General features: G+C 35.7%; 1 protein-coding gene across 3 annotated transcripts; it reads left to right on the plus strand.

Moving 5' to 3' along the window:
• The first annotated feature begins 554 nt into the window (after positions 1-554).
• On the plus strand, positions 555-7,617 carry LOC120074729 (AT-rich interactive domain-containing protein 4-like). Of its 3 annotated transcripts, XM_090318340.1 has the most exons (17): positions 1,231-1,351; positions 1,488-1,643; positions 1,777-2,338; positions 2,431-2,616; positions 2,768-2,821; positions 2,968-3,056; positions 3,692-3,977; positions 4,106-4,162; positions 4,355-4,386; positions 4,579-4,714; positions 4,808-4,981; positions 5,203-5,838; positions 6,160-6,297; positions 6,386-6,484; positions 6,638-6,738; positions 6,825-6,915; positions 7,048-7,617. In XM_090318340.1, the coding sequence occupies exons 3-17, from the start codon at positions 2,189-2,191 to the stop codon at positions 7,171-7,173; spliced, it is 2,355 nt and encodes a 784-aa protein (XP_090174466.1). In that variant the 5' UTR covers positions 1,231-1,351; positions 1,488-1,643; positions 1,777-2,188; the 3' UTR covers positions 7,174-7,617. The 3 variants fall into 3 exon arrangements, with proteins under 3 accessions (XP_038883888.1, XP_090174468.1, XP_090174466.1); XM_039027960.2 differs by having other exon boundaries at positions 555-1,643; XM_090318342.1 differs by lacking the exon at positions 1,488-1,643 and having other exon boundaries at positions 1,230-1,351.
• Positions 7,618-25,541: the final 17,924 nt, after the last annotated feature.

Below are 25,541 nucleotides of genomic sequence, written 5' to 3' on the forward strand. Positions count from 1 at the left end.
AGAGGAAAAATATCAATTTACACAGTTGAATTTTGGGACTGTATCAATTTAAAGTATGAATTAATAATTGTGTCAAGATCGTGAATTTTTATAAATATATCTATTTAGACCCTTTGTTACATCTTATTTGGATAAATATGGTGTGAATCTTATAATTTTATCAATTAAACTCCTAAATTTTTAAAAGCAAATCAATTTAGATTCTCAGTTAACATTTCCTTTAAAAATTGTTTATGCATCAATTTTAATGGTCAATTTTATTAATGTGGTATTTGAAGAGGCCTACAAACATGTAAGATTTGAATGTAGGGATATTTTTCAAATTTAAAACTTAATAAATAGTTTAAATTAAATTAATTCACTTATAACTATTTATAACAATTTTATTTTAGTAAATTAAGGGAAAAGACTATTCCATTTTGTTTTGTTTTTTTTTTTTTTTTAAAAATATTCATGAGAAACATCTCAAACATGAAGAAAAAGTTTAGAATCTTCCAACCACACGATGTTTAAGAAAAACAATATAAGATGAAGAGTGTTGTATAGAAAATGTTGAATGTGGCGCCATCCTCATTTCTTTATCCTTCAAATTCACCAATTTCTTGTTGAATTCGGGTCCATTTTTCTATTCTTTAATCTTGATTCTTGACATACCCTCTTCATATTCAACATTCAAATCACTTCATTTCTTCCAAATCCCTTAAAATACGTAAAGATTCTGTAAATATACACACTATAAACCACACAATTAACTGAAAATTCAGCCGAGCCATCCGCCAGTGCAACTTTACTCCACTTCCTGGTTCTGAATTCGTGCAGATGCGGCCGTATGAGGAGAAAACAACAAGCTTCAGCTTTGCTTCTTTGACGGAAACTTGAAGAATCAGTTCATCAATCCAATCCAAGATAATAAAAAAACGGAACCCAAATTACGAACAAGACAAGGGTTGAAATCTTATACGAACAATTTTCGTTAAATCCGTGCTTTGTGGGCACCCAATTAACGCAAATTTCTGGATTTGGATCTGATTTTGTTTACAAATTTCATACAAGACAGAGAATAAAAAGGGCGAGGGGAAGTAAATTTGGAAGGCGATGAGTTGTTTTCTTGATTGGATTGGAATCGCAGTTTGTGGGAAAGACTGTGATATAAACCTTTCCCTTTTCTTGTTGGGTTTAATGTGTTTTGAATCTTTTGATATGTTTGACTTCCGGTTTCGAGATGTGGGAATGTTTTTATCTGACACCCATTTATTTAACAGAAAGGAACTAATTATTTGATTTAATTTTTGGCAACTGTGTGAGCTTTTGATTTTCTTGTTTATTGCGTGGAATGTGGATAGGGAGAAAGGTAAGAATATTTCTTATTTCTAATTTTTTTTTCATCGATTTTTTATTGATGTGAATTTTAAGGCCCTAGGGTTCACTTTTCGGGCTCCAGTCTTCTATCGCTGCCCAAATTTCTTCCCCTTTCGTATGATTTTTAGGAGTTACGGACTCTGTCTTGTCTTGTTCGTCGATTTTTCTTCATCTCATCGTTCTGGGTGTTCAAATTTCCTTGATTTTTCCATTCGCTTGGTGGGTTCTCCGGTTTCTGTTGTCTGAAGCGCTGAATTTCCTCTCGCTCCTTCTGCTGGTGACTGGTTTGTTTAATTTTGAGGTTTTCTCTTATGGGTTTTGCTTTGAAGCTTCGATTATGATGGTTTTTTCTTTATATGAATCCTTGAAGCGCTTTTGCTCAACTAGCAGCTGAATATATATGTTTTGCTCTTGCAGTACATGTTGGTCATAGTTGGAGATTTTTAACGGATAGGGTTTGAGTTCTTAATAAGTCCTGCATTCAGTTTTGCAGAAATTTTGTGCTGAACTGGGTGATTTTTAGGGTTTAATTGTTGGTCCGGTAAGAATTAAAGGGTCCGGACGGCTGTGATTTTGATCTTAAAGCCCGTCCCCCTGAGGGGCTTTAGGATGATGGCATTGTTTCAACCTCAGAATGAAAATTCAGGTTCTTTACTTCTATGTCATGGGATATGGGTATTGGTCTCTCAGATTTTTAACTGATGTCAGGGCATTGGGGCTCTGTTTTAGCGAATGTTTGTGTTCTAATGGTTCCAAAAGCAAGTTGAAAGATCTCATTGCTTGAGGAAGTCCGCTTAATGCAATTTTCCCCCGGATCTTCTTGTAAACGATGCTTCATTCCGTAGTAGCTGCTAGACAGACTTGTAGCCTACTTGCTGTCACCTGCGGAAGTGTACCTAAAATAAAATGTGAGGAGGAAGTTGATGAGGATAAGTTGAGATATCCGTTTCCAGAATTAGTTTCTTCCGGACGATTGGAGGTGCAAGTCTGCATTAGCTGTCATTTATCTGCAATTTTCCTATTCAATTAAAGATGCTTCTTGTCAAAATATTCAGCTGCTTGAATGTGCAGGTTCGAGTTTTGGCAAATCCAAGCAAGGATGAATTCAGTAGAATTGTGGAATCATATCTACCGAGCTTCGTCTACTTGCAAGGGGAACAACTTGGAAATGATGAAATTGGGTCTTTGGTTTGGAATGGTGTTGATTTATCTCTTGAAGATTTATGTGGACTATTCAATACTACACTACCAACCATTGTATGCTCTGTCTTCCTTCTATAATTTATGAATTAGCTCTTTACCGACCGTCTCGTCTTTTCTTTTGCTACTCCTATGTGATGGGGTTGGAGGAATGAGTTTGGTTAGTGTAGATTTTGGTTTTGATAATTTAATTCATCTATTTGCTCAGGTGTATTTAGAAATTCCAAATGGAGGCAGAATAGCGGAGGCTCTTCATTCTAAGGTGACTTCTATGAGGTTCTTAGACCACCACTTCGATTAAATTATAATGTTGATATGAACAAGGGTGGCAGCCTGCCTGTCTAACATTCTTGTGATATAAGTTTTTTATCCAAGATTGTTTATTGAAACAAATTGATCATTGTGCAGGGAATTCCTTACCTCATGTATTGGAACAGTACATTTTCATGTTATGCTGCAGCTCATTTTCGTAATGCATTGCTTTCAGTGGTGCAGAGGTACGTTGCATACTTTAAGGTTTTGCACTACTTGCAATTAGGCAGACTAGAATTGTGTGGTTATAGGTGTCTATTCACCCTTCTTCATGGATTCAATTATATACTTATCCTGACATTTGGAGTAGAATCAAAGTTACTTTGTGATTTTCCATATATATGCTTTTGTGCTTCTTATATGAGCTCACCCTACTATGGAAGTTGTGAGTAGTGTTTTTAATAGTGTGAAGCAAATTAAAGAGCAATGGCACTTTTAGGGCTTAAGTGCAAGGAGCAACATAAGGACTTTAAAGAAGTGAGGTGCATGACATATAGTGAATACAATTATAAAAATCAACATGAAGATAGAATTATCATGTAAAATGGGTTGAGTTTCTCAAGGAGCATTCTCATGAAAAACAAAACTACATTCATCTTTTGCCATGCATCTAATTTCTAGCTATCTACATGTCATTCTTGTACATAACACAAACCAACAAACTTATTTTTGACACTCGTGGCCCTCCCTACTTCTGGAGGGCACTTATGTTTTGCATAAGGTGTATTTGTTTTACTTTTGTCTGAACTTTTCTGCTTGTATATCTATGGAGGGTGACAAATGTTTGATTTTTATGTTTTATTTCACTTGTGGGATGCAGTTCATCTACTCATACATGGGATGCTTTTCAGCTTGCACGTGCTGCTTTTAAGCTTTATTGTGTGGGGAGCAATTACGGTCTGCCTGGGATTGCTGATGACAGTATTATGAGTGATCTAGAGCCACAGCTTATTGGGGAACCCCTAAAGATTAATGTAGAACCCCCCGAGGTAGATGCAGGTGAAGGTGAAGATGGAGATGGTTCTTTAGAAACCCTCCCAGCCATAAGTATTCATGATAACAATGTGACCGTGAGATTTCTTATCTGTGGAGTGCCTTGCACACCGGTAAGCAGTTTCCAGGCATTTGTTGTATATTCATGTGGGTACAGCTGCATAGAGGTGTGCAGGAACGAGTACCTTTTCAATTATAAGTTATTTTACGTGGTCTTCCTTATAATTTTCATGCTTTCTAGGATGCCTGCTTATTGAGATCATTGGAGGATGGTCTTAATGCGCTTTTGAACATTGAAGTAAGTGTCCTTCAGGATTTTTCTTGTTTTCTGGCTTGTAAGAGTTGGTCAAGGACATTGTTTGATATTATTCATTATCATGTTCTGAATGATTGAATGGAAAAGATCTCTGTGAACTGTTGTAACTTAAGCTGTTTTGGGGCCATTCCCTTATTGACTGTCCTGAGTTTTTGGTTTTTATGGGTGATACAGATACGTGGGAGTAAACTTCAGGGAAAGTTCAGGTAAGCTTCTTCTTGGAAAGAACTTTTGTTGATATATATTGGGAATATTCTTTTGTCGCATATGGTATACCAATTCTATTTGTTAACATTCAGTGTCATATATCTATGCTATGCCTTCTTGGTAGGGATTAAATCTTCAGTTCAGTGCATGTCAATTGTGTATGCTATTAATGACTTAAAAATATGGTGCAGTGCTCCTCCACCACCTCTTCAAGCAGGATCCTTTTCTCGTGGGGTTGTGACAATGCGATGTGATATAGTGACTTGTAGTTCAGCCCACATCTCAATATTGGTGTCTGGTAGTGCTCATACTTGTTTTGATGATCAGGTTTGTTTCTAATTTGAACTATTTGGCCTGTTTCTTTTTGTTAATTTTTTTTAAATAAGGAGTCTAATTCCTGGTTGGTACTAACTTTTCCAGCTCTTGGAGAAACATATCAAACATGAGATTATAGAAAACAACCAATTAGTTCATGCTATGCATGATTGTGAAGGCAACAAACATCACATGCACGAGCCTCGAAAATCTGCTTCAGTTGCCTGTGGGGCAACAGTATTTGAGGTTTCCATGAAGGTTCCTGCTTGGGCATCACAGGTCCACCCAACATGCTTGTTTTCCCCCTCCACTTAAATTAAGCACTTTAGAGTAAACTGCACACTGATCTATTATTTCTTAAAATCAATGATCTTGGTTTATTCATATTTTCTATGGTTGAGGTTCAATTTATCAAAAGATTTGAACTAGGTTGAATAATCCAAAGTCATTTCATCTTTAATATATTGATATTAATTTGTTTGCCATGGATGCTGTTTTAGGTCTTGAGGCAACTTGCGCCTGACATGTCGTACCGGAGTTTAGTTGCACTCGGCATTGGGGGAGTTCAGGGTTTACCTGTTGCTTCTTTTGAGAAAGAGGATGCCGAGCGACTGCTCTTCTTTTGTTCAGGGGATGAGAATGATAAACATTCAGAGCAGTTGCTTGTGAGCGTATTACCCAGCTGGTTTAAGCCACCTACTCCTAGTAGAAAGAGAGTAGAACCAAGCCAAGGAATAAGGAGCACTCTTTCACACGACAGTCTTGCATATGCAAACATCCCTTCCATTAGAAGAGTAGCTAGAGAGGAGCCTGCACCAATGAATGGGTTCAAGGCACCCTTACTGCCAACGAGGAAAAGATTAAAAGTAGCCTCCATGAGGCCTGTTCCACGTGTGCATAGGAATAAAATAACGCCTTTCTCTGGATTGGCTGAAGTAGATTGGAACAACGGAAGCCTATCCAAGGCTAGTTTACCTGTTGTTACCCCGTCAAAGCATGTTACTGTAGGATCAACTTCTGCAACACACAGGAAATCTTTTTCAAGCTCATCTCAGTCTAAGCAGATTATTTCCTTGAACCCACTGCCTCTAAAGAAGCATGGTTGTGGAAGAAACCCAATTCAAGATTGCTCAGAGGTAAGATATCATGATCATTAAGGTTTAAACTTAAGAAGCCGGTGGATATCTGGTTATTGGTAATCTATTTTGGAACTGTAAAATATCTCTGCAATATAACTTGGCAGCACATCAAGTCAATATGGGAAATCCACGGCTAAAAAGTGTCTTTGATTTTTGCCTAAATGCATAGGCTTCTGAATTGGAAAAGAAGTGGTTTTTCTTAGGAGGAAGAGATATCAACTTCATGCTATATGCTCGTGTACATTTATTTCAAAATTTTTTTTGTCTGAATTGATGTGGCTTTCATTGTGCTATTATTGAAATTTCTTTGGATTGCAGGAGGAGTTTTTGAAGGATGTTATGGAGTTTTTACTACTTAGAGGACATTCACGACTTATTCCTCAAGGTGGACTTGAGGAGTTTCCAGATGCCATACTCAACGGGAAGCGTCTTGACCTCTATAACTTGTATAAGGAGGTATGGTCATTGAATTCCAGATAGAATATTGACTTTTTGGTATTTTAACTGCAAAGACCCATATTGAAATTGTTGCTCCACTTCATAGGTGGTCACCCGAGGAGGCTTTCATGTCGGCAATGGTATCAACTGGAAGGGGCAGATATTCTCTAAGATGCACAATTACACAATGACCAATAGAATGACTGTATGTACAACAAGCCTTTTCTCATAGATTTGTGACCCTTATGATGCTTTTTTCTTCTCAGCCTAAGCTGCAAAATTCTATTGGTAGATGAAACTTGTTTCAATTTTACTAATTTCATATGTTGGAAGAAGTTGATCCTATATGTTCTCACAGGGTGTTGGAAATACATTGAAAAGACATTATGAGACTTACCTTCTAGAATATGAATTGGCTCATGATGATGTAGATGGAGAATGCTGCCTTTTGTGCCACAGGTTTGTAAATTTGTTCTACCGGTTTTGTTCACTCACAGTTATATTAAAATCACTTTCTTACCATGGGATTTGCAACTGTTCAACAGTAGTGCAGCAGGGGATTGGGTGAACTGTGGCATTTGTGGTGAATGGGCCCATTTCGGGTGCGATCGAAGGCAGGGTCTAGGAGCATTTAAGGTATTAATTTTGGACCACCATGAGATTAATTCTAGGAGAATCTTGTGTTTGTGAAACTTGAAAGTGAGGGTGTGCAATCTGGTTAATCTTTTCTCTTTGATGGTTTGAATTATTTTCTTCTTTACTTTGCAGGATTATGCCAAAACAGATGGGCTAGAGTATGTTTGTCCACATTGTAGCATTACAACTTACAAGAAGAAACCACACAGAGTAGCAAATGGGTCTCCACAAGGAATAACGAATCCACGGATACCTTGATTCAGTTTTTGGCCTCCCTATCTTGAGGTTTCGGCTGCGTTGTTTTTCTTTTTTCTTTTTGCCTATTCTTATCCTACACGAGAAATTATTCATTCCATCGGCTCGTAGATGAGTTTTGTTTGAGGTGGTGTGCTGCTAAACCAACCATTAGCTGAAGATTGAATTTATGAGACTGAGGATGAAAACTCTGAAGTGAAGAAGAGAACTAAAGAGACTAGAGCACACAAAGAGGACTTCATCATAGGTTCTTTTTTGACCTCTTGTTTGTCTAGGTAATAGTTTAGGAGTAAAGTTAGAAGCAGCATGGCAGTTAACTTTAGTAGGGTGCTGTAAAATACTTCTATTCTTGTAGCTAAGCCATGACTGATGTATTTTAATGGAAGATATCTAATTTACAATTTTTTGTATATGATTGATCCAAGAAAAGTAGATCAATTATCACTACTTCACATGCATTTCAAAACTTTACAAGTGATCAAACCATCGCTTGCCTTCATTTCCATTTATGTAATTCTGAAAATTGAAGGGGTGATTTTTCCCCTCAAGTATAAATAAATAAAAAATTTAAAATAAAAACCCATGAACGAGAAAGTCAACCATTAAATTGAATCACGTTGATCGGATCGAATCGAACTGACAATTAATAATTCTATGGTTTAGAAAATTGATTCAATTGACATATAATTCAAACAGATTGAATAGTGCATCTCACTTTAATCAAAGGAAAAAAAATCAAGAGTATATTAAAAAGGCTAAATACATAAATAATCCTAAAGTATGTTGCAATAAATAATCCTAAAATAGGTAGAAAAAAATGTTTTTGTAAATTTAGCAACGATTTTTTAAAATGGTAAATATAACAAAAAGTTCAAATTGGATTTTTGGTTTTATATTATTTTGTTTTTATGAGTCAACCGTTATATTTGATATATTTTATATTTTGGTATATCAGTAAATTTTTATATTTAGTGTATCAATTTATTGATATATTTTATTTAAATAATATCATTTATACAATTGATATACCATGACTTTAATTGTGTTATGGTCAATGTTGATTCAACCATGGTAAATATTATTTTTTTTTTTTGTTTCATTTTGATAGAGTTATTTTCATTCAATTAATTTAATTTTGATATTCTGATTTAGATTTTGGCGTTAGTTGTGTTATGTTTTTAAAATTGATTTTGATGGTATATCTTAAATACATTAAGTTGTCAATTGATGTATCAAATATAAAGCATATTAGTTAATAATCAATTCTACTTTTCAAAATTTTGATATGATTTTAACGGTATATAAGTTACATTTAAATTGGTATATCAATTTCATAGCATATTTCGTGTATCAGTCAATTGGTATACTTGATTTATGAAGAAGACATATCAATGATATTGTAGATATGCCAAATATGAAATAATTTAAAATGACACTTATAGTATAACATTGGTATATCAATTGTATATTTAGTACTAATTCAAAATGAATTTCAAGTAAATCATTTGCGTATCAATAATTCGTTCGAAATGCAATTCTAAGTATTTGGTATATCGTTAGTTTATTAACAAATTCAAAATCCATTTAAAATATAAGATAGATGTATAAATAATACATCATTAGTCATTAAAAATTTATTTCATGTACACCATTAGTGTAACAATAGTATATCAATTTTCAAGATCTAAATTCTTTTCAAATATAATATTGATATATTAGTAGTATATCAATATTCATTCAAAATGTAATTAAAGTATAACAATAGACAAAAACTCATTTAAATTATAAATTCATGTGTCAATGTTTAAAATAATTTGTAGATGCTCTGTTTTTTAATAAAAGATATTTTTTTAAAATATGAATAATATCTTATTTTTAAACAAATCAACTCTGTCAATGTTTTTCAAATATGTTTATTTTGTAAACTACTTTAAAAAAATATATATTTTATAAGAGAGATTTTCACAAATAGAAAAATAAGGGAAACTATTTATCCAAAATAGTAAAATTTTAGTCTTCTTTAATACAGCTAATAGAGGCGGGTAGAAGTTTATCACCAATAGACTTTTGTCTATCAATATTTTTTTTTTGTTATTTCTATAAATAGTTTGATATTTTTTCTATCGATGAACATTCTTCTCTTTATAACAAATATAGTCTAAATTTAGTTAATTTTGTTTCTAAATATTTCTTTAGAATTACTATTTTAAATTGCTTTTTATTTTTTTTAAAAAATAAATTATCACACAAAAAATGGTGATTAGATTTGGAAGAAATCAATAATTGATACAAAAAGCCATAAATCACTACTTTGTAAAATTTCAATATGAAACATTTTGTAGGGAAGGTTATTTGCCTATCCCAAATTTTCTCTTAAAAGTAATTCAAACCAAAATAAATAAATAAATAACTTGGAATTATGGTTTTGGAATTCAACATCTTTTCTTAAAACGTAATTAACAATCATAATTACAAAAACATAAGGTTTGGTAAAGATTTGCATATATTGACATATCTACATCCGTACACAAGGATTAAAAAAAAAAAAAAAATCAAAATACGAATCTTAACAAATCAACGTAGATATCTTATTATTGTAGTCTTTTGTAAATGCTAACAAAATCATATCTAACTATATCGATCTTCACCTATCTAAAAGAGAGAAAAATTTGCTAAATTAAAAATACAAAGGCATGGATGTATGAACACAAAAGAAAATAACAATACTTCAATACTTTACAAAACATTTGTAGCCTCTTACGACATGCAAAACATGTCACAAAATTCATCCAACTAATCAAAGTAAAAATTCTAATACTATTAACATATTCTCCAAAAAGTAATTAAAAAAAGAAAGAAAAACATAGCGTTTTGGAATTCAACCTTAATTTTTTATTAAATCAACTACCATTAATAGTTTCTCTAAAAAGTAATTCGAACAAAAATAAAATAGATGAAAAATTAACATGAAATTACGCTTTGAAATTCAACATTAAGTTTTCAATTGACACTCCGCCGTATTAATGATGGCCTAGATTTTAGAGTCTCTATGCACTCTTTTCAATTTTGATCTACGATAATTTATAAAAAAAATTCTGCAAAGACCTGAATAAATAAATACAAACAAGCTATGGTAGTTATCATTGAATGGATAGAATCTCTTTGTAGATGGATACTTTCATGAAAGGTGGAGTCTCTTTACAAATAGATGCTTTGATGAAAGGGTTCAATTTATGAGGTGTGTATGTTTCGACGAAGGTATATGTTATGGATAGATTGAGAATTGTAAAAAATTATAAGGACAAAAAGGAAAGTGAAAAATTCTCCCTTTATTGCACCTTTTAATATAGTATAGATATAGATATAATTATAATTGTTCGCACGAGGTTTCCGGAGAAACTTAATTCGTAGAGTTGAACTTGAATTGGTGTTGAGGTAGAATTGCTGACCCTCCAAGAGAACTTCTATAGAGTTCTCAAGTAGCCTTCATGGGTTCGGACTTGGGGTTGGTTGACTATGGTCTAGCTCTTAGCCACAATTAGTTGGATTTGGGTTTGGTTGATCATGAGTATGACTCTTCGACCCAATTAGTTCGATGTCAAATTCAACTTATTTTTGGGTTCAAAGACTTTAACCAAAATAATAATAATATTAAATTGGACCAAGTTAATTTTATCAAATTTAACGGTCATAATGAAACCACGTGTGTCATCGAAATTTGTTTTCAACTTCAATTTAGGGCACATGTCAACTCCTAATTGGTCCCAAATTTAATATTTTGGAATTTCATCAACGATGTGGCAATTTGTTGTTGGTCCAAAATTTGGAATCGAGATACAAGTAATTTATTCTTGACCTTGATATGTTCAAATAATCAGACTATGAATTTAGTACATAAGTTTGATTAAAATTTGTAATAAAGTTTGGGACTGGCCAAACTTTAAGAAAAACTTCAAATTTTCATCACCAATTTATTTTGATTTGGGGACAAAAACTTAAAAATTTAAATTTAGAAATTTGGAATATGACCAAATTGTAATTTAAGAAAAATTCCAAGCTTTATCTCCAATTTAATTTAAATTAGGGATAAAATCATAAAAATTTTGAATTTAAAATGAAAATTGGAGTATTGCCAAATTTTTAATTTAAGAAAAATTTCAAGTTTTATCCCCAATTTAATTTGATTTGGAGATAAACATTTAGAAATTTGGAATATGACCAAATTTTTAATTTAAGATATTTAGACTTTATCCCTAGTTTAATTTGGCTTTGAGAACAGAAGGCTAAATTTAAATGATTTGAATTTGATATAAATTTTGGAATATGTCCTAATTTAAATGAGAGATTAATTGAATTTTTTTAATCCCTAATTTTTATTGATTGAAGATAAAAACTCAAGTTGGATAATCTGAATTTTGAATAAAAAGTAGAATATGACTAAATTTTAATTTGGGATGAATTTTAGATATTTACTACAATTTGATTTGAAAATAGGGATAAGAACATAAATTTGAATGAATTTGATATAAAATTTGAAAGATGCCCAAATTTTAATGTGAGATTTTATCCACAATTTAATCTCAAAGTTCAACAATCTGATTTTGAATAAAATTTGGAATATGACCAAATTTTAATTTGAGATTTTATCCACAATTTAAATTTGATTTTGAATAAAATTTGGAATATATCCAAAGTTGGTTGGAGATAAATTTGAGGAAAAAATCTAATAAAATCAATTAAATAGGGAATTCATTTATTTTTTTAAAAAAATTTAATTTAAAATTGGGATAGAATCAAATTAGGAAATCTTATATTTTAAATCAAATCTTTATTTGATTTGGATTTCCTAATTTGTTAGGAATCTCGAGAAGCTTTATAAATAGGACCATTATCCTTATCCTTCATCTTCTTTTGAACTTTCCTTTCTTTCTTTTCGTCTTCTTCTCTTTTTTTTTTCTTTCTTTTTGTTTTCTTTTTTCCCTTCTTTTTCTCTTTTCTTTTTATTTTCTCTTTCTTTTATTCTTTTCTTTTTTTTTTTTTTTCCTTTTCTAACTTCCATTTGATGTGATTTATTTTAACAAATGTCTTTAAAATTTTCTATCACATTATATATATATATATATATATATATATATTAATTTACTAACTTACCCCCATTTTTTTGCAGCTACGAACAAAACAAGAGGTGGCTCAAGGAGTTGCAAGCCTGATCTTAGTTTGTGACCTGAAAATGTTGTTCTAGGTCCTCGAGGATCTCGACAGTTTATTGGCTTCGATCTTAGTACGCGGCCCGAGGATTCAATCAACTTGGCTTTAGTCTTTGACTCGAGCATTCCATTGGTTTCCAACTCAGTACTCTAACAACGCTAATCTCCACCCTCTATTGGCTTCATCTTAGTACATGGCCTGAGGATTCCATCGGTCCCAGCCTCAGTCTTTGACTTGAGCATTTCGTTGGTTTCTAACTCAGTGCTCTAACGGTTCTAATCTCCGCCCCCTATTGGCTTTGATCTTAGTACGGGGCCTGAGGATTCCGTCGGTCACAACCTCAGTCTTTGACTTGAGCATTCCGTCAGTTTCCAACTCAGTGCTCTAATGACTTTGATCTCTGCCCCTTATTGGCCTCGATCTTAGTATGCTGCCTGAGGATTTCGTTGGTCCCAACCTCAGTGTTTGACTTGAGCACTCCGTCAGTTTCCAACTCAATGCTTTAACGACTCTGATCTCTGCCCCTTATTGGCTTCGATCTTAGTACGCGGCCTGAGGACTCCGTCGGTCCCAACCTCAGTCATTGACTTGAGCATTCTGTCGATTTCTAACTTAGTTCTCTAACGGCTCTGATCTCCGCCCCTATTGGCTTTGATCTTAGTACGCGGCCTGAGGATTCCATTGGTCACAGCTTCAGTCTTTGACTTAAGCATTCTGTCGGTTTCCAACTCAGTGCTCTAATGGCTCTAATCTTCACTCTTTATTGGCTTCGATCTTAGTATGCGGCCTGAGGAGTCCGTTGGTCCCAACCTCAGTCTTTGACTTGAGCATTCCGTCGGTTTCCAGCTCAGTGCTGTAACGACTTTGATTGTTGCCCCTTATTGGCTTCGATCTTAGTACCCGGCCTGAAGAGTCTGTCGATCCCAGCCTCAGTCTTTGACTTAAGCATTCTGTTGGTTTCTAACTCAGTGCTCTAATGGCTCTGATCTCTGCCCTCTATTGGCTTCAATCTTAGTACACGACCTGAGGATTCAGTGGTCACAGCCTCAGTCTTTGACTTGAGCATTCCGTCGGTTTCCAACTTAGTGCTCTAACAGCTCTGATCTCTACCCTTTATTGGCTTCGATCTTAGTACGCGACTTGAGGACTCCGTCGGTCCTAGCCTCAGTCTTTGACTTGAGCATTTCGTCGGTTTCAAACTCAATGCTCCAACGACTCTGATCTATGCTCCTTATTAGCTTCGATCTTAGTACCCAGCCTGAGGACTCCGTCGATCCCAACCTTAGTCTTTAGCTTGAGCATTTCGTCGGTATCTAACTCAGTGCTTTATTGGCTTTGATCTCTACCCTTTATTGGCTTTAATCTTAGTGTGCGACCTGATCTTTCACATAAGGCAAAGCTTGGCAGACTGAACGTGGAACCTGGTAGATTGGACTTGATCGCGCAGATGAAACAAAGCAAGACAGACTGAATTTGACTGCGCAATTGGGGCAGAGGCAAGAGGGTCGGACTTGATCTCACATATGAGGTGGAGCTAGATGGACCAAAATTGATCTCACATATAAGGCAGAGCCAGGCAGGCAAGACTTGATCTCACATATGAGGAGAAGCCAAACGGACCAAACTTGATTTCGCATATGAGCCGGAGCCATACCAACATTTTTGGAGAGAAAGCAAAGCTACACCAACATTTTGGGGAGGGAGTGAAGCTGCACCAACATTTTGGAGAAGGAACGAAGCCTTACCTAACTTTTTTTGGGGAAGAAGCAAAGCTACGCCAACAATTTGGAGAAGGAAGGAAGCTACACCAATATTTTGAAGAGGGAGCAAAGCATCCAAAGTTGACTTTGAAAAGGAAGTTGTGAAACCTCCGAACTTGAAGTTTGAAGAGCATCGATGAAGCCTCTGAACATGAAGATGGAGGAGCATTGATGAGGCTTCTGAACTTGAAGATGGAGGAGCATCGACGGAGCCTCTGAACTTGAGCTTGAAGTATCGGCGAATCCTTCGCACTTGAGTTTGATCAAACATTGGAGAATCTTTGGCATACGAGCTTAAAGTATGGACAAATCCTCTACACCATCGGCGAATCCTCCGCATTTGAGTTTGACAAAGCATCGGTGAATCTTCCGCATTAAGCTTGACTTCGTGACTTTAAGCATGAAGATGACAATACAAAGCCTCCAAATTTGAGCATGAAGATGGAGCATCAATGAAGTCTTTGAACTTGAAGATGGAGAAGCACCAACGAAGCCTCTAAACTTGAAGACGGAGGAGTATCGATGAAGCCTCTGAACTTGAAGATAGATGAGCATCAACGAAGCCTCTTGAAGATGGAAGAGCATCAACGAACCCTCTAAACTTGAAGACGGAGAAGCATCGACGAAACCTCTGAACTTGAAGATGGAGAGGCATCAATGCAACCATCGAACTTAGAGTTGTAGAAGTAATAGTGCAACCCTCGAACTTGGAGACGAAGAAGCAATAGTGCAACATCAAATTCATAGATAGAGAAACAATGATGCAACCATCAAAGCAGAAGTCTGATCCTTGAACTTGGAGATGAAGAAACAACAGCCCCAACATCTTTGTAGAGGAGGCGAAACTGCAACAACTTTTAGAAAAGGAGCGAAGCTGCAAGGAATAATATTTTTTTAGGGGAAGTAGGGAAGTCGCTCCAAACTTGAACTTCGAAAAGAAAGCAACGGAACATCCAAATTTGACTTCAACGAGGAAGTGGTGAAGCCTTCAAACTTGACTTCGAAGAGGAAGCAAGCAAAGCGCCATACCAAGTGTGTGCTTTTATTTTACTGTGATAGCTCTTTATAAGGGATGAACATCTTCAATTTATTGTGTTTGATGGGGTTGATGCCCTAAATCTCGTTGGGTCCTATAGTTTGTAAACATTGTATGAAAAAACTCTTTATGTGATTAATAAAATATATGATATTTTATTCACTTTGTCTATAAAATATTTGATATTTTAGTTGCATTAACTAAAAACCAATAAACTAACATCCGAGGTTATCTTTGTAACTTAAACATGTATGTGGAGACATACAGGTGGATCATGTTTAAGTGATAACCTAAATGGTCTGTAGTAGATGGATAAGGCTGGGTACCTTATCCTGTGACACTACGAGTATGACCCGCTTTGTAGGTGTTACAATTGTTGTAAAGTACTACAAATGATCTGATCCTGATCATTCATGTATTAGACATGCAAGTAGGATATTCTATACAAAAGAGTTTGTATAAGACCAGACCACGAAATGTTTAGTCTCATTATATAACACCATTCATAACAGAGACTTACATTTCACCAGGATGACCATAGGTAACATGACCTGAATTCTGAGTGGGTTGTGAACTCCTGCCTATGAGGGCGGTCCTTTGATTTGTATGGGTGAGAGTGGCCATATCCAAGAAGCCTACCATTTTGGGGATTCGTCTGATTGGGAAGCTGGGAACACAACTACACAAGATGGAATTCACTCCTTCCCTGAGGCAAAGGTAAGTAGATAATTATTCCTTTAAGGGCTGATTCTGGGTCTTGAACAATGTGGTGTCACACCCTCTTTTGGCTCGAGAGGGGTTTAGTCATAGTAGGACTATCATCTATTGTTCATTAGAGGGATCAGTGGTACTTAAGGAGCTAGATGTAACTACAGGGGCTAAACGGTAATTTGGCCTAGCTGTACTTACAAGCAATTTGTGAAGGGTCATTGTACTGTTGATTGGTTATATCCAATAGACACAAAAATATATCTGTAGTGCGAAGAGTGCAGCTATCAGTCTTTAGTGGAGTGCCCAATAGTCAAAGGATGGTGAATAATGTAATTAAAGAGTTTAATTAATTATTCTCGAACCGTTGGAGCTTCAAGCTACATGTACATGAGGTCTCCTTGGTAGCTCAAAAGGACTTAGTTGAGAAAAAGTTTTTGGATTAATTTGAACTGTTCAAATTAATAGAGAGATTTAATTGTATATGATATAATTAAATTATTTCAATTATATGTGATATAATTGTCATAATGTATTTAATTAAATTGTCATAATGTATTTGATACATTATAGCTTAATGAGAGGAAATAAATATTTGAATGAGATTCAAATATATTTTCTATGAATGAGATACATAGTTGTTACATTTAATATGAATGAAATTTATGTTAAATGCCATATAAAAGAGAAAAAAAAAAACTATAGTTTATATTTTATGTGATATAATATTAAAACTATAGTTTATATGTTATATTTGATATAACATATAATTTAATATAAATATAATATGATAAGTTAGTTATCATATTTATTTATATTATATTATTATTATTTGAGGGTTTTTGCCAGTGTGGTGGTTATGTTTTTATGGAAAAAGTAATAAAAGAAAAATTGTTTTTCTTCTTCCTGAAGGTTTTTGCGAGTGTGTTAAACGATTGAGAGATTTACAGAAAAGTTCTGTGAGTTTAAATGCATATCTTATTGTATGTTTATTGTAAACTTTGTCAATCCGCTTCTGCTCAAGGTTCTCCTCAGTCGAGTTCCTTCAATTGGTATCAGAGCTAAGTTGTTGGTTTTTTATTCCAAATTCCATTCTTGTATTGAATTGTTTACAATAATGGTGGGTTTTATTATATGTATTCTGTTTATGTGATAAATGTTTGTGGATGGCTTTGTTGATGGATGTTTTAGGATAGAAATATCTGTTTAAGGCTTTCTTTAAATTTACAAAGTTGGTTTGTAAAGGGCCCCTGCATTTTTTGGCATTAATATTACATCCGAGTCTGTAAATTTGTTAGTTTTGAGTTGCTCGTGATGTTCCGGAGGCTTCAAAGAAGGGTTGCAGTGCGTTGTTTCGATTGAGAAGACGAAACAGAGGTTCCAGATCGTGTAGCTAGAGTTAAACGATCGGGTAGCTTTTGTTATGCGATCGTGTAAAGTTTGCTACACGATAATGTAGCATTTGCTAAACGATCGCATAACTAATGCTACGCGATCGTGTAGAGTTTGCTACACGATCATGTTGTGTTGACTACACGATTGCTTAGGCAATCGCTTGCTGAATGATCGTGTAGACTATCATGCTCATCACATAGTTATTAGCTACGTGATCGCATAGCATTTGATACTCGATGCATGGATGTTTATTACACGATCACGTAGACTTTGATGCTCATTGCATAGTCATTAGCTACGCAATCACACAAGCTCGACACATAGCTGCTCGATGCTTGGTGCGTTTGCTATACGATCAATTGCAAGGTATTCTTTGGGGAGCGGTTTGGGTCAAGCGGTTCAAGACCCGATTCACTTGTTCTGAACCGGTTGACTCATTTCTTGTAATAGTTAGCTTTTTATTTCCTTTTTAGAGAAGTTCTATTTCGGTCCATCAACTTTTAGATTAAATATACATGTGATGTATATTTTTATTATATGTCATAATGTATGTCATATAGCTTTAAAACCCATCATAGGTTATGCATTTATTTTCATGCATCATTTTATATTATAAGTGTTATAATATATTAATAGGCATGGTTTAAATTACATAAAGCATGCTCATGCATCATATTATATAAGAGTAATAGTATATGCATGCATGCATTATAACATATCCATAAATCACATATATTATAAGTATTATAATATAAGGTTGAATGGTTGTATGGAATGTATGCTATAGCATGATTCATTACTTAGTTATATAAAAGTTATTTCTATTAGTAATGAATGAACATTGCATGAAGCATGACATTACCTTAGGTTGAATTATAATTGTTATAATTAACTTATGTATGCCTATCATGTAATGGTTGATTTTAATTGTTTCATGTACTTATAATTGTTATAATTAAATGAAATTAGAATTAAAATCAATAATAAAGAGTTGCATGCAAACCTTAGGCTATAATCATTTTTTAAAATTATTTTAAATTATAATTTGAGATATACCTAAGATCACATTTCTAATGAGATTAAAAATCTAAGTTTAATATTTTAAATCAGTTTAATAAGATTAAATTGATTCCCAATAAAAGATTAAATATGTAACAAATGTATCTATATGAGACCTTTTGTCAAAGGCGGGTTCTGGCTAGGTTGGGGTACTTAAGTCGATGAAAACGTCGCATCCCTACCTGGGAACCTACCTGGAAAGATGAATTAGATAGATCTGTTACATGCATTCCAGTTTGATGAAAGTCTATTAAAGAGTTTAATGAGACTTGAATCAAAGTTGTTTAATCATCAAAGACAATAGTTGTTTTTTAGTAAATTAAACAAACACTTAGATAAAATCAGTAGCCGGATTTTCCTAAGTTAATTAACCTGAGTTAGAACACTTAGTGGGAGGAAAATGGGTCATATGATACTTCATTTTTACCTCTACACGTTTCTCCCTAAAAGTTCATACCATGAGATTTACTCTCGATCTCGAGGCACCATGGGTGTTCCCCTATGGGTGGCATTTGGGTAGGTTAATATCAAGGTGAATGGAGAGTGTTTATAGTAAGTGGGAGTGGGACGTGTGACAACACATCCCTCGATCTCTCTCATTAAGTTGAATAAAGTTTCATGCATCGCCTCGAGGCATTGTGGGTGTCCCACTAAAGAATGGTTGTATTCCATGGCGCTTTATTTGATCTCTAGAAATGGATAGGGTTGTTTTAGTCTCTTATTCCAATTGGCTTTTCTCTACGGTTGGTTCATTGGGGCAGGACTCTAGAACCTAAAATGAAGGGTTACACTTGCACAGAATTGTTAAGGATGTTAACATATTCTGGACCGAACAATGGTGACTATTAGTTATAGTTATAAGGAGTTGTTTCTGTCTAATGGTTGAGAATGTCTCATTTCAGTGAAGGGGCACTTGATCACCCTACGGTGACTTTTTTCTTACCTCACTGAAGCATCATTGCAAAATAGATGTCACTTAGGGTACATTAGACTATTTTGCTAAAAATTGATTGGTTTTCTTAAAAGTGGTTTAATGTAAGTAGACTAAAATAAGTTTGTTTTTTTTCATCAATTTAATGGCTACTGCGACTCTTAGTTTACTAGTAATCGATAAATTAATGGGCAAAAACTATGCTAACTGGAAAAACACGATCAATACTATTTTAATCATTGATGACCTACATTTTGTCCTGATGGAGGAGCGTCCTCCCATTCCACCTCCTAATGCTCCTCGAAATGTTTGGGAAGCATTTGAGCATTGGACAAGGGTAAACGAAAAGGCCTGAGCGTATATCTTGGCAAGCCTTAATGAAGTCTTGGCTAAGAAGCATGAACCCATGCTCACAGCCCGTGAGATCATGGAGTCCCTGAGGGAAATGTTCAAACAACCGTCTGCATAGCTCACGCACGACGCTCTTAAGTACATCTTCAATGCCCGTAGGCAAAAGAGGGCATCTGTTAGAGAACACGTTCCCAACATGATGATCCACTTCAACGTGGCGAAGATGAACGGGTCAAGCATCAATGAGGCCAACCATTATACCTGAAAGTTTCCTACACTTCCGTAGTAATGCTGTTTTGAACAAGATTGACTACAACCTGATTACCCTGCTCAACGAGCTACTAACCTTCCAATCCTTGTTGAAAAGCAAGGATAAGAAGGGTGAAACAAATGTTGCTTCATCTTCCAGAAAGTTCCATAAAGATTCGACCTCTGAAACTAAGTTTGTACCTTCTTCTTTCGACACCAAAAAGTGGAAGAAGAAGAAGAAGGGTGGAAAGGGGAGGACTGCTACTAACCCAGGAGTTGCTGCACGAAGGGGTAGACAACCTGTCAGGGTTTACAAGGGAAAATGTTTCCATTGCAACTAGAATGGGCACTGGAAGAGGAACTGGTCTGAGTATTTGGTAGAAACAAAGAAGACCAAACAAGGTAAATATGATTTGCTTGTCTTGGAAACTTGTTTAGTGGAGAATAATGATTCTGTTTGGATTATTGACTCTGGGGCCATTAACCATGTTTTTCTTCATTTCAGGGAATTAGTTCCTGGTGGCAATTGGGTGCTGGTGAGATGATAATATGAGTTGGAACCGGACACGTCATCTTAACTATGGCAGTAGGAGGTCTCCGGTTGACTTTGCAGAACAAATTTCTCATTTTGAATGATGTATTTGCAGTTTCTGATTTAAAAATGAACTTAGTCTCGGTAAAGTGCTTGTTAGAATAGTCTTATAATATTAACTTTTCTTTTAATAAAGTGTTTATTACAAAGAATGGAGTTGATATATGATTTGTAAAACTGGAAAACAATTTGTATGTGCTAAGGTCATTAGCAACAAATGCCCTCCATAACATAGAGATGTTGAAAACTGTTGTAACTCAAAATAAAAGACTTAGAATTTCTCCTAAGGAAAATGCCCAACTTTGGTATCTAAGACTAGGACACATTAATCTCAATAGGATTGAGAAGATGGTGAAGAATGGACTTCTAAGCGAGTTAGAAGAAAATTCTTTACTTGTGTATGAGTCATACCTTGAAGGCAAGATGACTAAAAGGCCTTTTAAGGAAAAGGTCATAGGGCCAAAGAACCTCTAGAGCTAGTGCATTTAGACCTTTGTGGTCCAATGAATATAAAAGCTAGGGGAGATTATGAATATTTCATCACTTTTACTGATGATTATTCAAGATATGGGTACGTTTATTTGATGCTACATAAGTCTGAATCTTTTGAAAAGTTCAAAGAATTCAAGGCTGAAGTTTAAAATGCATTAATTAGAACGATTAAAACATTTTGATCTGATCGAGGTGGAGAGTTTATGAATTTAACATTCCAAAACTATATGAAAGATCTCAGAATTTTTTCCCAACTCTCAGCACTTGGTACACCTTAGCAAAATGGTGTATCAAAAAGGAGAAATCAAACCCTATTGGACATGGTTCGGTCTATGATGAGTTATGTTTTCTTACTTGACTCGTTTTGGGGTTATGCAGTGGAGACTACGACGTATATCCTGAACTGCATTCCACCCAAGAGTGTTGTCGGAACACCTTTGGAGTTATGGAATGGTCATAAAGTTAGTTTACATCATTTCAGAATCTGAGGTTGCCTAACACATGTGCTTGAGGCTAATCTTAAGAAATTGGAACCATGTTCAAGGTTATACCTATTTGTAGACTACCTCAAGGGAACGAGAGGTGGTTATTTCCTTGATCCTAAAGAAAACAAAGTATTTGTATCGACAAATGTCAATTTTCTAGAGGAAGACCACATAAGGGAGCACAGACCTAGAAGTAAAATTTTGTTGAATGAAATTTCCAAAGAAACTACTGAATCTTCAACAAGAGTTGTTGAAGAACCTAGTACCTCAACAAGAGTTGTTGAAGTAGGTTCATCTAGTAGGTCAAATCCACCTCAAGTGTTGAGGGAACCTTGACGTAGTGAGAGGGTTGCAAACCCACCTATTTGCTAATAGGTTTAACTAAAATCCTAGCTATGGTAGCTGATGGCAAAGTTGAGGATCCATTGTCTTATAAGAAGGCAATGGAGGATGTTGACAGAGATAAATGGATCGATGCTATAGATCTCGAAATAGAGTCTATGTACTTCAATTCAGTATGGGATCTTGTGATCAACCTGATGGGGTTAAACCTATAGGTTGTAAATGGATCTACAAGAGGAAATAGGGTGCTGATGGGAAGGTGCAAACCTTCAAGGCTATACTAGTGGCAAAGGGTTATACCCAGGTAGAGGAAGTCGATTATGAGGAGACTTTTTTGCCTGTTGCCATGCTGAAGTCTATCTGGATTCTCCTATCCCATATTATGACTATGAGATATGGTAAAGGGATGTCAAGACTGCTTTTCTGAATGGCAATCTTGAGGAGACCATTTATATCGTACAGCTCGAGGGATTCATAACCCAAGGTCAAGAGTAAAAGGTTTGCAAGCTTAATCGGTCCATTTATGGACTGAAACAAGAATTCTATCTTGGAACATAGGGTTTGATATTGCGATCAAATCTTATGGATTTAATCAAAACGTTGATGAGTCTGTGACTACAAGAAGATCATCAATTCTAGTGTTGTATGTAGATGATATCCTACTCATTAGGAATGATGTAGGTTTACTGACTATAATTAAGAATTAGCTAGCAACCCAATTCCAAATGAAATATTTGCGAGAGGCTCAATTTGTTCTGAGTATTCAGATCTTTCGAGATCGAAAGAACAAAATGCTAGTATTGTCTCAGGCGTTGTATATTGACAAGATGCTTGTCAAATATTTGATGTAGAACTCCAAGAGGGGCTTATTGCCTTTAAGGCACGAAGTTACATTGTCTAAGGAACAATGTCCTAAGACACCTTAAGAGGTGAAGAGATGATACGTGATAACTTGTAGAAATACAAATTATTTATATCATCTTATTTTAGAATATGCGAAAAAAAGAACGAAAAAGTTGCGTCGAACATATAGAAATTAACTTAGAAATGCAAAAGTTGTAAAATGTCGAAAGCACACCCCCTGACCCCATTGTGATGGCAAAAAGGGATATCCAAGTCTTTGTTTTGCAGGAAACAGGTATCACCGCATGCGACGATCGCCCGAGGAAAAAAAGAGCATCGCATTTGCATCGCATCCGATGATCGATCATGGACAAAAAGAGCAATGCATTTGCACCGCATGCGATGATCGATCGTAGATAAAAAAAGCGACGCATTCGCGGAAATTTCTGAAATTGTACAGCTTTTCTGTTGTACGGTCTGACAAATTGAATGTGGAGCAGAGCGGACGTTTCCACCAAGCCTTGCCAGAAAAAGTAACTTTTCAGAGCGGGACCACTGGCAAAGGATGTATCAAGGTCTATAAATAGCTACATCAACTTCAAAGAGAAGAGGCTGATCTGAAGAGACATTCATAGAGAATCCGAGAGATAGACGAGACAAGTCCGAAAGGAAGTCTCGGGAGCCAAAAATTCATTCACAATCCCGAAGAGAAGCTCTGTGCAATGATCATTTCTACCTGGGAAACTATCCTGAGAAGGAAGTTTTCCACCTCACTCATCCTACACGCTGGCAAGCAAAACAACTCCGGTCGGGATTTATGTCAAGACATTGACACACTGTCCTCTTTTGTTCTCACTTTCTGTTCATCAACTGTTATTCATTTCTGATCTTCCATTCACCTATCTATAACAAACACTTTATATTTTAATATCATTATCATATTCATCTTCATCTCTCTGTTCACCACCATACATTCATCTTTCATTTCTCTCACCATGTGTAACTAATCCTCTAGGGTGAAGGGGAAGGATTAAGCGAGTAAGTTAATCCATGTTGAAGAATTTAGCTAAGTTTAGCTAACGCATGCTCAACGGCATCTTCACCTGTGAGGGCAGAAGTAAAGATATTAATCCACCTCTCGAAAGAAGGTTTATAGAATGCGTTAACTAAAGCAAGAAGTATTTTCAGAGATGGAAACAACCTTGCATTCGCAACGTTCATCCCTGTTCACCATAGAGATATGGTAACGCGGCCGATCACTGAGAGGTGTAAGCCAAGGGATGGCTGAACCTTAGTTGCGTCCTCAACAGGATTGATAAACTTGCGACGTTCTTTCCCCCAACTCGTTCTCTTTCTGATACATTTCATAAGACTTGCCATCGCATTCCATCATACACTTGCACAACTTCACAGTTATTCATTTATTTGTTTATTTAATTGTTTGTCGCCGCATTTTAGTTTTCTAACGTAAACACATTTTATTTTATTTTCGGTTGCATGTATCACATCAATATCACATCTAGCATCGCAATCCTTGTGTTTGACCTTAGACCACTCTGAGAAACTTGTGGTGGAATTATACTTGGTTCCAGCGCAAGAAAACTTGTGACATGCACATACTACATGAACGCATACTACGAGTGCATCTAAGTAGCATTGCATACATTATTTTAAAGTGTAGTATTTCATATATTATCGAGAAGCGTGATTAAGCAATGCATATCACACAAATCATCGGTCGTTGCAACGACATTACATTACGTCCGCTACATTCGACATTTCAATTCAATAAGTTTTTGGCGTCGTTGCTGGGGATTGGCAATTTTAATGCTGAATATTTTTGTGATATTTTGTAGGATAGATTTCTGGTGTACAGTCTGCTTAAGCGAAGAGCAGCTGACGGTGCATAAGTATTGGAGTGGATCTAGAATTCAACGTCGACCCAGAGATCGAGAGAACCTTTCGAAGAAGAGCACATCAAAACCATACTAGGCGTAGAAGAAATATGGCGAACAACAATGAGAGGCTCGAGCGGAATCAGGGAATGAATCGGCCGCCGCAAGACACAGTCTTTCTGGCCGTTGACCACAACATTCCCATGAGGAACTATGCGGCACCTAATTTATACAACTTCTCGCCGGGTATCGCAAGGCCTACAGTAGAAGAGAACGCCGGATTCAAAATTAAGCCTGTCATGCTTCAAATGATTCAGAATGTAGGTCAGTTTGGAGGTTTGCAAGGAGAGGACCCGCATGCACATCTCACCAGTTTTGTAGAGATGTGCAACACATTTTCCATCCATGGCGTGACTCTAGAGGGCATCAGACTATATCTTTTTCCGTACACACTTAGAGACGAAGCAAAGAGGTGGGCTCATTCGTTAGAGCCAAATGAGATAAATTCTTGGGATCAGTTGGTTGAATGGTTTATGAAGAAGTTCTTCCCTCCCGCTGTCAACGTAAGAAGACGACGGGAAGTGTTAAATTTTGAGCAAACAGAAAATGAAACTCTGAGCACCGCATGGGTGCACTTTAGACGATTAATGAAAAACTGTCTACATATTAGGATTCCCCATTGCGTCCTTATGGAGACTTTTTATAATGGCCTGGACAGAGCCACACAAGCAGATGCAGATGCCTCCACGGTAGGAGGGTTTATGGATAAAACGTATACTGAAGCAAAAGTCATTCTAGATCGTATCTCACGATATACAGATGACTGGGTTGATGACGAATATGGAGGGAGAGGCACAGAAAGAAGGAAAGTAGAGAGTGCCATTGTACCAGTGGATATAATGACCACACTGGCTGCAGTCACCTTGCTCCTCCAAACAATGTCTATAAATCAAGGAAACCTCTCTCAGAGTGCAGCGTAAGCCAATGCGCTGACGCAAGTGGCGACAGTAAGCTGTATACAATGC

Source organism: Benincasa hispida, chromosome 1, assembly GCF_027475165.1.
Source record: "Benincasa hispida cultivar pf3 chromosome 1, pf3_genome.v1.1, whole genome shotgun sequence".
Classification (NCBI taxonomy): Eukaryota; Viridiplantae; Streptophyta; class Magnoliopsida; order Cucurbitales; family Cucurbitaceae; genus Benincasa; species Benincasa hispida.